The following is a 15,877-nucleotide window of genomic DNA, read 5'->3' as shown; positions in this document are numbered from 1 at the left end:
CCCGCCTTAAGGATAAAGCTGCTGCTGCCTCTAGGGAAAGGGAAATGCAAGGCAGAGTGTTCAAAATCAGATTTTCATGGTAAAATAGCCATTAATAATTAATTTTCTGCTCCCTTTAGAGTAAGATAGGTTAAGTAGTTGGTCACATTTGGTAAATAAGAAATTACTTGCAGTAATTTCTGCAACATTCTAATCATCTTCTCCTTTCTGAAACCTATTTTAAAAGTCTTTGATCAGCATTATGGTGGAAAGGACATTGAATGTAGAAATATAAGACTCGATTATAAATTCAGTTTTGTTATCCACTCATAGTGTGGCTTGGCAAGTCATATAACTTAAACATTCCAGTTATTTTCTAATGATGAATTGGGCATAGCAATCCATACTCCATGGGATTGTTATGAGCACCAGGATAACAAGATAGGATAACAAGTGAAGGCCATAAACACAGAGGTCACACAATAAACACTTGATGAAGCCAGATAATAAATACAAACATTGGAATTATCACAATCCTAGCAGTGGTATTTCAGTGTTCTATCCTATACCAGTAAAAATGTGATCTTGTGAAATTGGAAATATGCCCCCTCAATCTATCTTCTTTTTGCATATTATTGAAAATGACAATATACTATAATTGTTTAATTATGTCATTAAAGTGAGTTTTATTTTCTTCATTAAGTACCTAAGAAAAAGCTTTTCAATTAACAATGACCTTTATGACTTCTACTAGTTTGAATTCTGTAGATGGTGAAACTGACTGTAAATTAGATTCTGCAATGTACCTTGTTTCTTATTTTTTCACTCGCTGATTAGTTTCATACAGTTGACAGCAGCCTACCCTGTTGCATTCAGCTTGCAATTTTGTAGCAATCTCAAACACTGTGTTCAATCCCCCAAGGTGTTCTTTGGAAATGCTGTCAAACTATTTCGATGTATGTGTATTTTCATTCTGTGGCTGTGCTTTGTACTCATTTGAAAGAACCAGTCTTTAATTTGTATCAGAACATTTTCAAGATGAAACATAGAATTCCAGGCCTCAGCAAAATCACTGACATATGACCAGAGCCTTCTGTTCTAAACCTTGATGTGCCTAACTTCTATTAGATTCAAAGCTATATTTTGAATCTTGTGAATAGAATACAACTTTGAATAAATGGCTTCAAATTTGACCTTAAAATCTACTGTCACCATGCTTGCCATCGTCATCTGTCTCCATTGTATCTTTCCAGTTTCATCTCTCATCCTTCCTCTATATCTCTTACTTATTTGTACTTCCTTGAAATCCCTGATTCTCTCTCTCACCTTTCCCCGGCGTTGCCCACATATGGCACCTCTGTCCAGAATGCAATGTCTTCTACTCCTCACCACTTTGTTTCAGGTATTTCCTATTCCAAAAAGCCTTTTTCTATACCCAACACCCTTTTTGAGTCAAGTATCTCTCTTTTGTCTCTCATGAACCTGTAGCTTGATTTAATAATTTTTTTTGAAGTATTAACTAAATTGCTTGGTTGTCTTCATTACTCGACTATAATAGCCCAAATTTTGGAGAGCAAGGACAATACCATTTTGAATCCATAAATGGTACATGCTTTATAAATGTTTCTTGGATAAATGAATGGTTCCTGGAAATACTGTTGGTGAGTTTATTGAAAAGGCAGTGAGAATTTGCTACTAAAGGTATTATATTAAAATTGCTACATCTAATTAAAACAGCAATATTATCAGTAAAATGAAGTTTATGGTTTCAGTGTACAGGCTTACCACTCTGCCAATGCAGGTAATTTAAAAATAAACATGTGTATGGTACTATTATATGCTTTCTGCATCTGGTACATTATATTCAGAATTAGATTGGGTAGAACGAGGATAACCCAGACCTTTCTTATTTCTTACACTTTCAAAGAGAAATGTGTTTTAATGTTGAAAATTATTTAAACTAATTTAACCTTATTTAATTTTACTTAATTTTAATTTTACAAAAAGATTTTAACTGGATTTCAATTAAAACACACATATACACACATACTCTTAAAAGACAAAATAACACAAAACAAAACAAAACAAAACTGTATGTAGGTGTTGTTTCACATTTGTACTGGGAATGAAAGATGTACCAGTGTGTGCATGTCTCCTGCATTTATGTCTGATATTTGCATTTGGTGAAGTGCTATAATTCAGCATATGGAAATACAGTCAGAACAAAGATAATGTCCCTCATTTTCATTTTGATTAATAGTGTTCTGTCTCTGGTAATTTGTAGGTGTTATTTGGAAGATGGAGCTTCAAAGGGTGCCTGGCTGAACCGGTCAAGTATTATTTTTGCGGGAGGTGATAAGTGGTCAGTGGATCCTCGAGTTTCAATTTCAACATTGAATAAAAGGGACTACAGCCTCCAGATACAGAATGTAGATGTAACAGATGATGGCCCATACACGTGTTCTGTTCAGACTCAACATACACCGAGAACAATGCAGGTGCATCTAACTGTGCAAGGTATGTATTTCCATAACTGCTATATTGTGAAGGACTATGCTTAGAAATGTTCACTATTTAGATATTGAAATGACTCAGAAATAACTGACAATGTTGAAAGATATGTTGTCATTGTCTTCAAAGATTTATGTTCTTAGAGTCCATTAAATGTAACAGCTATTACATTCATATAATCCCCCAAGGTGTTCTTTATAAATCCCCACTTATCAAAATAAAAATTATTCATTAATACCGTATTATGATTTTTCATATATGTTACACTTTGTATCTTCCTTTGAGTCACCCCTTCAATGAATCTTTAAGAACCCATGATTGATACATTAAAATAAATATTTGATAACCAATCATGGCTGCATTAAAATATTAGAACTTTTTGAAATATGGACAGTAACTCTTTAGAAGTTGCCCTCCAGTTTTGCAAAACTCTGTTTCAATTCAACTTCTGTTTACTTAGATTCAAATCACAATGAAAAGAAGCAGCCTTCTAGAAATACTTTATTTAAATGTAGAGTAATTGAAAAAATATGGTACACAATGCTTTATGCTTTGATGTTCTTTTGGTAGGTCATAAATCATACTAGCTAAATTATAGTCTCCAGATACAAACAGAATCATCAAATTATATTATTTTTCTTGCACACTAAAATGTAAGAGCATATTTATCCCAAATACAAATACTTCTCAAGAAAAATGCAGTTATAATGCTAATAGAATGGAAAATGTGTATTTTTGCCCTTTTACATTATTTCCTCATGCTTTTTAGACTAATAATGTGTTGGTTGTATAGGAATATTATGCTGTGGAACTCAAAATGACATTACAGCATTTCTAAGTAAAATTAATAACAAATTATGCGATAATGTGGTGCCAGTGAATGCATGTTTTATTCCTAACATGAATGCTGAGTAAGCGAGTTATTTGTATTATCTCTGAGTTTGCCCTTCCAATACTTAACACTAAGTATTAATTTAGGTACATGGCTTACATCTGGAAAAGATTGTTAATATACAATTTTATTAACTGAGCTTTATTTCCTTATGTGAAGATAAACCTGAATTCAAACACAACTTTAATTATTCGTAAATATTTTAACTTTGTGATAAAGATTGAACTTATTAATTAAACAATTAGCTTTAAGGAGGAAAGTATAAATTGAAGAATAAATCAGTGAATTTCCTCAGTGGTTCTCATTGCAGATCATTTCAGACTATATAATATCCTTTATTTAAAAGCATATGAGAATATAGTAGTTTTTATCAAATTCCATCTTTATTCAGAGATTATCCAGGTCAGGAATTTGTCCAGCTTGAGAACTGACATGAGATTACAAATCAGGAACACATTTCTTCCGTTATCCAAGCCTAATCCTATTCTCTTGTTTCAGTGGCCTTTGATTTGAGTTTCTAGCTCAGAGACTACAAAAGATTTTTATTACATGAGTAAAAGTACACTTAGACAATAATATATTTGAGTGACTTGAGATAAAATCTTTTTGTTTCTTGTAGGTTTAAATGGTATATTTCTAGACACTATCTATATCCTCATTCCTTTTTTTTTAATTCTCTCTTGTCCCATGTTAAACCCATATTTTTAAACCAGACTATAGATATATAATCCTTGTCCAGGCACATGTTTATTTTTAATAGGATCTCCTTATAACTTTATATGACATAAATTGGTTAATACTGTACACATTTTTAAAGCTATTACATGCCTTAGTCTGGCACTCTTTTTTTACTGGCCATTTGATGATGGTGAACTTTTGAGCACAGTTTCAGGAAATGCATTTTAGGAATGAACCTACGGAATGTTTTATCAGTATAATATTTTGTTCCTCTAGAAAAAGAAAATGTCTATTACTGTTTTGAAAGTATTCAGTTAGGTCAAATTAAAAGCTAATAATTTTGCAGTATTTATAAGCATAATTACTTATTAGAAGTTGATTGACATGTGAGCAGTTTTCCAATTACATTAATAAAGTTCAGGGAATACATTAATAGGCTTGTCAGTCAATTCAAGAACTAAATAAATGTCATAAAAAGTCAACCCCACTTAAGCTACATTTCCTCTCAATGAACGAAAATAAACTGATGTGCTCATCTTTTCAGTCTCTAAATTCATTAGGTTGTCTGATGCTCAGGTGTGTCTGGATAATTTCGAAGTGTATGTTCTTTGCTTAACAATTTGTTAAGCCTTTATTCACCAAGATAAAGAAACTTAGCAAGCGAAAGGAGGCTATTAATCACTGATGTCAAACAAACATTGGCTGGCAAAAACAAAGCTCATCTTTAATTGTTGCAACTATGTACTCAAAAGAGATACTTAAAAATAAAATTATTTTAGAAAATGGGTAATAAAAGGGATATCTTGCCAATGCAGACATTGCATGAGAAATTTGTCGGTGCTTTTGATTTCTTAGAGCTATTAATATCAATGAATGGAGTAATAGGGCAGAAAAAACATTGGAGTAGGAATTGAAAACCTGGATTCCAATCTTGATATTTTCTTCATGAAATGAATAATTATCAAGCCTCTCTAAATTCTAGTTTTCTCACTTAAAAAATGAGGATTCAGATGAGATCCTAAGGTCTATGCCAGTCAAAACCAAAAAGACAGATGAAAAAAAATCTACTGTAATTATTTGCATTCGATTGGAAAGGAAAAAAATGTTATTTAAGATAAAAAATGAAAAATATTCCATAATACTTGTGTAATACTTATATTGAGCACCAAACAAACTAATGTTTCGCATAGTGGAACCTAGTATCTACTCTGCAAGGATGCTTTATTTCCATGTTTTTCTTTCACCAAATGAGCAGAACAGTCAGTGTATGTAGTCATGGAATTTAAAGAATGTTGTAAGATGGTGTTTTGCTTCAAGAGGATGGAAACTGGCTAATAGACTTGGTGAGAATATTACCTATGTATAATATAATGCTGATAAATCAAGTTACCTAATTTTTCAGTGTTTCTAATTATGTGGTGTAAGATTTACTAAGAGCAATCTTTCCTGTTCATGAGTATAAAAATGTACAAGGCAAGAATACTTGTTATGAAACCAAAGATTCTTATTATAATAGTGTAACGACAGGAAGCATGAACTGTAAATGATGTTCATTTAAATATATGTCAGGGCTAGTTTCTACTTTGAATCCATGTTTAAAGTCTAGGTTGTGTACAGATACTGATGTTATATAATAACTATACACAAAAACCTCAGCCAACACCTTGTTTGCAGTCTTGTGAGACTATGAACATAGGACCTAGCTAAAATTTGCCTAGACAGAAAGTGAGGTAATAAATATATGTCATTTTAAGACACATGCACCCACACAATATATGGAATTATGTGGAGTGTTTATCACTCAACTTGTACCCTTTCAGCGAGATATGCTCTAGGTTTTCCTAGGCAAAGTAGAAGGAGATTTGACTAGCACACAACTCTATAACCAAAATAACTTCTCAAGGGTATTTAATTTCCCCAGGGTATTCTAATTTCCTTAGGTTATGGACTTACCTAGAATATTTGTAAGAGATTGGATGCTATACTTCTTTTTCCAAGGATGGGCTTGTGAAGTGTCATCAGCAGACAGCACTGGGTGGTTAGCCCTTTCAAAGACAGCCTTAGCTTTAGAGAGCCACCTTGCCCAAAGTCAGGCTTTGCCTAGAGCAACTAACATCTGATGACTGATTGATGCAAGGAATATAAAGGCTCCTCCCTTACAGCTCAAAGTAGGATAACTCTAATGGGCCATTTGGCTCCCTCCAGAGCAGCTGAGGCTTTTGGTCAGCATGAACTGCAACTTAACGTTTTGCTTTATTCATCCCTGAATTATTCTTCTTTCTTCTCCAGAGATTTATCACAAGGATATTCCCTGATAAATATCTTGCACTGTAAACTCTATTTCGTTTGTCTGTTTCCCAAAGATCCTCAACTATGACAAGGTTAGATCCTTGCCTCTGGTTGACTCATTGTTTTGAGGAAGGCTTTGTAAAGTGGAAAGACAACACATTCAAACACTATTTTCAGCATTTTGTTTTACATCGGAAAGGATTTAAAGTGGTTTATAAAGAAGTATTTAGTGAACCAAGATAAACAGAAGAAATCCAAAGCAAACAAACTATATGGTAAGGAATGGGATGCAATGAAAGGTGAGGTTAGATCATAAAATCCATGACATGATTTCTGTATATTTTTAAGGCTTGGTAAAAAATTTAGTTCTAAGTATTCTAGCAGCCAACACAGAAAGAGAAAAAGGATCAGTTATTCATTTCATGGACCATAGGGTTAAAACATATTTCTTACTACCCTGATCCTGTTACTCAGAATGGAGAAGCATTCCTACTGAATCATCTCAGAATATCACAGTGAGCTGAAAGAAAAACTTAACAATAAGCATATAGTACTCATAGCACTCATTCATAGGATTGTTCCTTATAACTTCTTTCAATATAACCTGAAGTGCAGGAAAATTTTTAAAAATTAATTAAATATCTAAAAATAAATTCAACAAGATGCTAGTTCAATAACAGGGAGATAGATTTTTCGATTATTGCTTATTCTGTGAGTAAATTTTAGAGCCTATGCTTCCTGTATCAAATCTTCACAAATATTATTTTTCTCAATGGGTCTTTGTATAGGAATTTAGGTACAGATGTTTCAAAATTATACTTACCAATGAATATCTGGAGAGCAATTATTCTCTGTGGCTACAAGTATAGAGCCATATTCTATAAAGACCAGTATGTCTTAATCTAATATTAACACCCTTTTTATGAACACTAAAACCTTGACAAGGTACATACTGGAAGAGAAGGACACTACACTTCTGCTCCAAGTCAAGCTGAAGGGCAATAACAGCATCACAAGACATAGGCCTGCCTTCCTCTAAAGATTTAAAAGGGGAAAAAAAGCTATAATGGTCAAAAAAGCATGTCAAAATACCACATACATTATAAAAGTCAAGTCATTGTTTTGCAACTGTAAATATTTCAAACTTTTCAATGAGCTATAAAATGAAACCAAAGAAAAATTATCCACCCTAGGAAAAGTTTTACAGAGCTCATAGATGTCAAAATAGGCATTGCCTGAAAGCAATGATGGCTCAAGACAGGGCCCTCAGACTGGCTCCCATTCTGTTTTCTTCAATGTCTGTTTGTATCTGTGGGGAGATTAAGATTATATATAGGAATCCAGTTTGGGACATGCTTTAAAACACACACAAAAAATAATAGAGACACAAAACATATATCCTTAATATTTTTAACATGGAAACAAATACTAAGCTACCTAAAATAAAAATGGTTCTTTAACATAATGCTATTTCATTATCTCAACCAAATAACCTTTTGCTTTTAGGAATGTAACTTCATAATATACTTATAAGGTAGAATAAGTTATAAAGTATATTCTCTCTTAAATATTTATTTTTTTTTTGAGATGTAATTGACATATAACATTATATTAGTTTCAGGTATACAGCATAATTATTGTATATATATATGTGTACATGTGTGTGTATATATGCACACACATATATATATATAGTGAAATGGTCACTATAATAAGTCTAATTAACATCCATCACCATCCATCCATCACCATCCATCACCATAATTGTAGCTTTTTTTCTTGTGATGAGAACTTTTATTTACTCTCTTAGCAGCTATCAAATATATAGAACATTATTAACTATAGTCACTGTTGGCTCTAAACCATGAGAGATCCCCTGGTAGAATCTGAAACTGGCCTTGGTACGTGGGGGGAAAGGAGAGACCCAAGAAAGAAGCAGACCACTCCAGAATGGTAGGTGGCAGGCTTAAGAAGTAAGGCAATTCACACATAAGATTTGTCTTGGGCAACCACAAAATGAGTAGGTCTCCACACCTGCCTGCAAGAATCTTAAATGTTTTTGTAGAGCCCTTGATGGGGTTTAGTAACGTATTCAGTCCAGATAGTCTCAACAACTCCTAACTCTCTGGTCTGAATTCTTTTAACAGCTCCTAGTTTAAAAGAAGTAGGCAAAACCTACTTTCCAAGGATGAAGGAGGGATAAGAACCTTCAGATTGCCTGAGTCCAGCTCAAGGGCCAACCTGTCATCATGTTTTCTAGATGATCTCCTCCAACAGTCACCATGCTATAGTTTACACCCCCATGACTTGTTTATTTTATAGCTGGAAGTTTGTACTTTTTAACCCCTTTCATCCATCTCTCCCCTCTTCACCTCTGACAACCACCAGTCTATTCTCTGTATCCACAAACTCAGTTTTTGTTTTCGTGTTAGGAAAAAATTCAGAATACTTCCCAAAAGTGACTTAGTTTTTTGTGTGATCTATATCTGCATTGCATTAACTAGATAACAGAGATCACTTTCTAAGATCACCTTAAATATGATAATACCTATATATTATTTGCTTATAAGAAAACATAATTTGCTTTCTAAAATTAGGTTATAAGTAATATCAAATAACTGAGAAAAAATTGCATTGATATAGGGTGTACAAACTCATTCTCATTCTCTCTGCAGGAACTTCCTATCTATGCTACCATAAATAATTCTTTGCTTACACCAATTCAATGAGAGCCACAATATACCAAGCTCACAGACTAATCAATACCTGAATGCTGATCAGTGGGTCAAAACCCGAGTCAGTAGTTTATATGATATAAATAAGATTGTATTAGTCCTTACAGATTTTCCCCACAATGATGCAGTAGTAACATTGGAACCATACCTACATACCCTATTTTTCTATTTCTTCTATTCTGAAATATCCAAATTTGTAATTTAGGGAGAAAAGAATATATACGCATTTTAGAGTACATGCCTCATTAGGTAATAGGACTGTCATTGTATTCCCCAGGTGCTTTATCCAATGGGAAACATTTAATCTGTTGAAATATATGAGGTAGTGTTATTGAAATCTTGAAAAATATTATGGTATCTAAAAATATGTCTGGTATCTAAACGGTTTGGAACAATTATGCCTAATTGTGAAACCTAGGGAAAATTAGGTATCATTTGTGATCTAGACTTCAGTAAAGTTATTCCCCCAGGCTTACTTTCACAGAGAAACACTGGTCCACTCACCTGCACTTACATGGGATAGGCTTTTTTAACCAGTGAAGAATTTTATAATAATTTTAAGAATTAATGCATATTTCAGGAGGCTATTTAGGTTTTTGTTGTTGCCATTGTTTTCAGACATTCCTGTCTGGCTAGAATTCTATGATTATGTGGCAGTGTGTATCAGGACAGCTTCTAGGAAACTATTACCTCACTTTTATCTGAGAGTATTGACATCAATTAAGTTATTGGTTTAGCTACTAAGGTCCATAAGAAATAAGGTTAATTGAACTAATTTTTGGTGAAATTTCATTTGATATTGGCACTTCTTTCAGGATAGACATTTTTCTTCACTTCTAGATATTGTTGCCTTTTTAAAATATAGTTTTAGAGGATTGTAGACTATTATTTTTCTGCAATTGAGATAAACGCAGTAGCAGAAAGAGAAAGTAGAATTTAATAAATAGTATTTTTATTGAAAAATATTTTTTCTGAAATGTAGTAATCCTAATTTTCTAACCAGGAATCAATACATAAAGTTTCATATACAGTCTAATATAAGATCTATATTAGACTAGTACTGTACACCAAAACTATGCAAAAACCCATAATGTGCTGCCTACTATATGCAGAAGGACTGAATGAGTTGTTATTTTCTTATAAACTTCCAATATGCTATTACTTACAAAGGAAATAGAGGTAGGAAAGAGCAAGAAAAATAATATTGACAGATATTGCACACTATTGGCTTTCATGTGAGTCACCTCTTTATCTTCTAGGAGGAACTTTCATGGAAACTTTTCCTGAACCTGGTGAGTTGGTAACAGCGAAGGGAACGATATTAAAATTTGAATAAGCATCTTTGCTAACTAGTGAACTATGCCAACAAGGAAGGTTCTACTTCAGTTCCTCTGATCTGTTCATGAGTTGTATTATTTTTTGAGGGGTGGCCGAAGAGGGACAGTGAGATCAAAGAGGTGTATAGTTTGTGGTCAGTAGTATTGAGGAGAAACTGCCCTACCTTGTCCTTCTCTTCAAGTTTTAAGTTTTGGCAAATGTTATATAAAATGATATCTGAGAATGGGGTGTATAAGAGGAAGAACAGTATTTATCACTCATTTTGAGACTGAGGAAAGCAATATTTCTGGTGTTGGTAACAATATTTTCAGTACAGTTTGAAAATATTTTGAAGTAATTACTCTTTAAGCAAAATTTGCTGCCCTTTAAAAATCCCTTCAGTGACTAATGAATATTTATTGTAGTTCTTGAAGCACATAGTTTGATAAGTATCTCAAAGCTTAGACTGGTCACACTTTTATTTTCTTGGCAGTGATTCTGAGTTTTATTTTGTGTATTGTCATTTCCAAATAATAATATTTGTTGCCTATCTTAGAATATCTTTATTTTTTTTTCCAGAAAACAAGGAAAATAACTTTGTGAGTAATAAGTGTCAAATCCCAAAGCAATGTACACTATCAGTATGAAAATCTCTCTATAAATAAAAGATTACCAAGCTTTAGCTGGTCCACTTATTTTGAGAAACTCTGTAAGTAAAATCTAAGTCTGATGAAGTAATGTGACTTCTCCTTGGAAGTCATTGCAATACGATTTGAACTAGAAAATTATTTTACTGTTTTTTCTCCAAATTATGATTATAGTTAAGAAATTACTACCAAGGCAATTAAGATTTTGTGTTTTCATTAACTAAATTCTTAATCACATGCCCCTTGTAATCTTTATGTAGGACAAAGATAAAATTTAGCAGAGGAGAAAATTTGAATCTGCTATGATAATTGTTTATCTTATGATTTATAGCAGAATAATAAAAATTAATTCTGTGTAGTGCCAAGAGGAAAATGGGCATAATTAAGATTGGTGGCAAAGTTTAATTTGCAGAATCAGAATGACTTTATGTCCCAATGTCTATCTGCCCCAAACCACTTCACTTCTCACTCCTTTGGCATCTTCTAGTTGTCTAGAGAGAGTAGTAGAGAGACTCAGAAAAGGTAGACCATGTACCTGCACTTAGCTGTCAGGGCTTTCTAACCCTGATTATTAGTTTGCATCTAGACTAGTGGTTCTTAAACATTTTGTGGTCATGAACCGATTTGAAAATCTGATAAAACCTGTAGACCTGGTCTATAGAAAAATATACATAGCCTTAACATTTTACAAACTTCATTATGTGAGTAGAATGGTCATACCCCCTAAATCTATGCATAGAGTCCAAATAAAAACCCCAGTGAACTCCTTGAGGTTAAGGACTGGGTCTTAATGCTTGTTGACTCCCAGAAATTCAGGAAAGTGACCTAAAATACTAGGGACTCTATAGAGATTTATTGGCTATATATATATCTGAGCTTTTTCTTCCTTGGCTTCATGCCAGTCACTTTGCTTAAGCAGTGACTTAATGTATTGATGCTATCTTTAGAGTATAACACCAGGGATGCTGACATAAACAGGAAAAATTTTAAATTAAAAGGATTAGTTAGGCATTCATGACTTAAGTTGCTTATTTTCATTTCAGGTCATAGCATCCTTATCTTCTGCTAATCCCCATGTTTTCAGAAATGCAGAATAGTGATTGCATGCTATAGTGAAAAAATAATAAATGGGATACAGACATTTTACCAAAGAAATGTTTTTCTTCTAGCAATGTAATTTTGAGGGAAAACAACAACAACAACAACAACAACAACAACAACAACAACAAACGCTTTGTATGGGACAGTCTTAGCTACAAAGATTATAACCAAGAGTTCCTAATGCCAAACCTAAGTGAGAGGTTAATATTTTAAAAGGTCAAAAATAACACTATTAGAAATTCCTCTCATATGTTTCACTCATTCTTTCAGGTTTTAATTTCAGCAAGTTTGTGGTTGGACACATGTTAAAATGTCATGTTGAAGACGTAAGGAGGGATAAATTTTAGAACTCTTTTTTAGTATAGAGTTAGGCAAAGCATGAATATTGCTTTTGCTGTACTTATGAACCTTTCCTTTAAAGGTAGTCCAATTTAAAAGGATATCTAAAATAATTCAGTTTAATTCAAACAATTCTTCTGTAGTAGTCTCACTTTAATTTAATACCTATCTGTGCAAATAACTTTGATAAAAGGTGTACATGCATTCCTCCTCTTGGTAAGCATAATAATCGTCCCTAAAGATGACCACATTGTAACCTCTGGAACATGTCTATATGTTAGGTTACATAGCAAAGGGAGATTAAGATTGTAATCACCTAATATTAACATTGGGATATCATCTTGGATTATCTAGGTGGGCCCAATGAAATCACAAGGGTGATTAACAGTGGAAGAGAGAGGTGGAAGATGACAGGGAGATATGACTGTGGAAGTAGGTCGGAGTGATGTGATGTAAAAAGGACTCAAGCCACCATCGTTGGCTTTAAACATAGAGGAAGGAGATCATGAGCCAAGGAATGTGGGCAGCCTCTAAAAGATGGAAATGGTAAGGAAATGGATGCTCTACTAAAAACTCCAGAAGGGAACACAGCCCTAGCAACAGCTCAATTTTTCACTGAGATCTTATATTGGACATCTAACCTATAGAACTGTAGGATAAATTTGTGTTGTTTTAAGCCACTAATTTTAAAGTAATTTATGGGAGCAAATAGAAAACTAACACACACACACTCACAAATAAAAATATCTTTATATACACCTAGGGCAGTGTTTTTCTCAATCTTGGCACAACTGACATTTGAACCATATAATTATTGTGTGTGTGTGTGTGTAGTTGGAGGGGAGGAAATGTCCTATATTTTGTAGAATGTTTAGGAACGTCCGTGGCTGCTATAGGTTGAATATTTGTGGACCCCTCCCCCACCCACAAAATACCTATGTAGAAACCTAATGCCCAATGTCATGATATCAGAAGGTAGGGCCTTTGGGAGGTGCTTACGTCATGAAGGTGGAGGCTTCATCCATGGGATTAGTGCTCTTATAATAGAGACCCAACAGAAACCCCTCTTCCTTCTTTCCATGTGAGGTTGTAACAGTGAAAAATGGTGATCTAGGAAGTGGGTTTTCACCAGACACAGAATCTGCAGGTACCATGATCTTGGTCTTCCCATGCTCCAGAATTGTGAGAAATTAATGCTCATTGTTTATAAACCACCCGGTTTATATTTTGTGATCGCCTGAATGGATTTAAAACACTGCCCTCAATACCGAAGATACTAGTAGCATTCCCTGACTGTGACATCCCAAAATACCTCTAGACATTGCTCAATGTTTCCTGGGGTAAAAATCACCCCAGAATGAGAACCATTGAACTAGTAGAAAAGATAGACGCATGCTTTAATCCTCCAGTGCATGGCAGGTTGTGACAAGTTCTATGTAAATATGGATCTTATTTATCTACTGCCCTGCTCAGTGACTATAACAAGGGGCAACATATAATTGGGGATGAAATAAATATTTAATAACTAATAGATAAATATTTAATATATGAATAAAGTCTCTTAGGAGTACAAGCTAGCCAATGACCAGAAAGATTCTGATTTTTTTTCTCATTTAATAATGGTGTGTGCTATTTCTTCCTTTGAAGCTAATGTTATCCTAAGTAGCTTACTATGGCATGGACATTAGATTGGCCTCAGGTGACTTCCAGCTCTGATATTTATAAAGTATATGAACTTAGTTAAGTGTCTTCATCTCTTTAACACTCATTTTCATTCTCTGAGAAGTAAAAATAATACCCAACTGTGTGGATTGCTGTGAAAATTTAAAAAAGAAAATCAATTAGGTATATGAGAAATTTCTCTAAGTATCTGATTCAGAGTAGGTATTTAATTGATGTTATCATCATTCCTTTTCCAGTGAGCTAATAATGTACAGATAGATCCTTTCCTCTTTCTCTGTTTGAATGAGGATATAATTGAGATTTATTTCGTTGATTCCAAGTGATTACTATTTAAGAATATAAATAATAAAGTTAATTGTAAAATATTAATAAAGTTAATTACTCGTTCTTCCTGTGGAAAAATTCCATGTGAAAAGATATAATAAATTTTTACCAGTGTTAAGGTTTTTAGCTACAATAATTGGAAAGAATTCTACATTTCTTTTTGAAAACTAATTACTACCTAAAATTAAGGAAAAAATATAGTGGAAATTATTTTTGCCTATTTGATCTCAGAGCCATTCTTTGTACCTCTTTTGCTGTGCTTTTTAAAATGGGGCTGGTTGATTTCCGTGATTGTGTTCCCTGGCTGCTATATTTTCTGGTTTCTGGCAGGATTATCCCAATAGGAGGGGATGGACAGGAGGAATGGGGAAGTCAGGCAATTTTCTCCTTCCTCGTTGACACAGCCAGTGTCTCTTGCAAGGCCTTTTTCCTCCTTGACTCTAGCTTCTGCTGACCAGCCCATTATCCCAATGACATAGGGCAGTTGCATGCTGTGGGTCTAGTTCTTGATGAACAGTCTCAGCCTCTGGGCTCTGGTAAAGATACCTACTTGTAGGAGTATTAGTGGCTACTTGTTACAAATATCTGAATTTCCTCATTTTCACATGCTTTTGCTTCCTAGCCCTTCATTGCTTGTATAAATTACTCCCTGTATTACCCCCCACCCTTTTTTTTTTGATATACTTAGATTGTTTTCTTATTTTTCTGACTCAATCCTGACAGATACAGATTTTTTCCCCCTAAAATTATTAAGTGTTTCCTACTTGTAAATGCCTACAAAAGCTATGTTTTAGGTCTATCTTCTGCATAGGTAACCATTTTATATAATGATAATTACCTCTTTACATTCTGGAAAAGTATATATCTTATTCTGGAGTATAAAAAAATTTTAAAAACAAATTTTGAAATTAATTACACATATATTGGGATCTCAGATTTTCCTAATTATCAGAAAGTAAGATAAATTAGAGAGAAAATATAAAAGTATGCATAATCATTAAATGCTAAAATTTATATGAGCTTTGGGCCTCTCTTTATTATCTTTTTGAGTGCAATTATCATTAACATTTCAGTTGTATGTTTAATGAATATTAGAGCTCCACATACACGATGGCATGAGTGGAAATGGCAGTCTTTTGTTACCCACACAGATGGTAACTTTAAGAAAAATAACATACAGAGAGGCTATGGAGTGTGGTAGTACATTTACCCTGGGAACCTAGTAGCTGTCCAGCAATATTCTGGGCCTTGATTTTTACAGCTGCACCTGTGCCTTATGGGGAAACAAATGAAAAGCAATTTGGAACTCTTCTCCAGTAAACCAGTTACCTGACTTTGAAGACTAACTTGAATGCAACCTAGGCACATTCTTTAAGCATTTG

At 33.6% G+C, this 15,877-nt stretch overlaps 1 protein-coding gene across 1 annotated transcript in view; it reads left to right on the top strand.

Annotated features, from left to right (window-relative positions):
- NEGR1 (neuronal growth regulator 1) overlaps nt 1–15,877 on the top strand; it is a 773,362-nt gene that overhangs the window by 309,811 nt on the left and 447,674 nt on the right. Inside the window, exon 2 of the mRNA XM_006919323.1 lies at nt 2,264–2,496. Within this exon, the coding sequence (XP_006919385.1) occupies nt 2,264–2,496 (233 nt within the window). The remainder of the gene's footprint in view (nt 1–2,263; nt 2,497–15,877) is intronic.

Source organism: Pteropus alecto, unplaced genomic scaffold (assembly GCF_000325575.1).
Source record: "Pteropus alecto unplaced genomic scaffold, ASM32557v1 scaffold25, whole genome shotgun sequence".
Classification (NCBI taxonomy): Eukaryota; Metazoa; Chordata; class Mammalia; order Chiroptera; family Pteropodidae; genus Pteropus; species Pteropus alecto.
The sequence above is the reverse complement of the archived record's forward strand: the minus strand, read 5'-3'. Positions and strand labels throughout refer to the sequence as shown.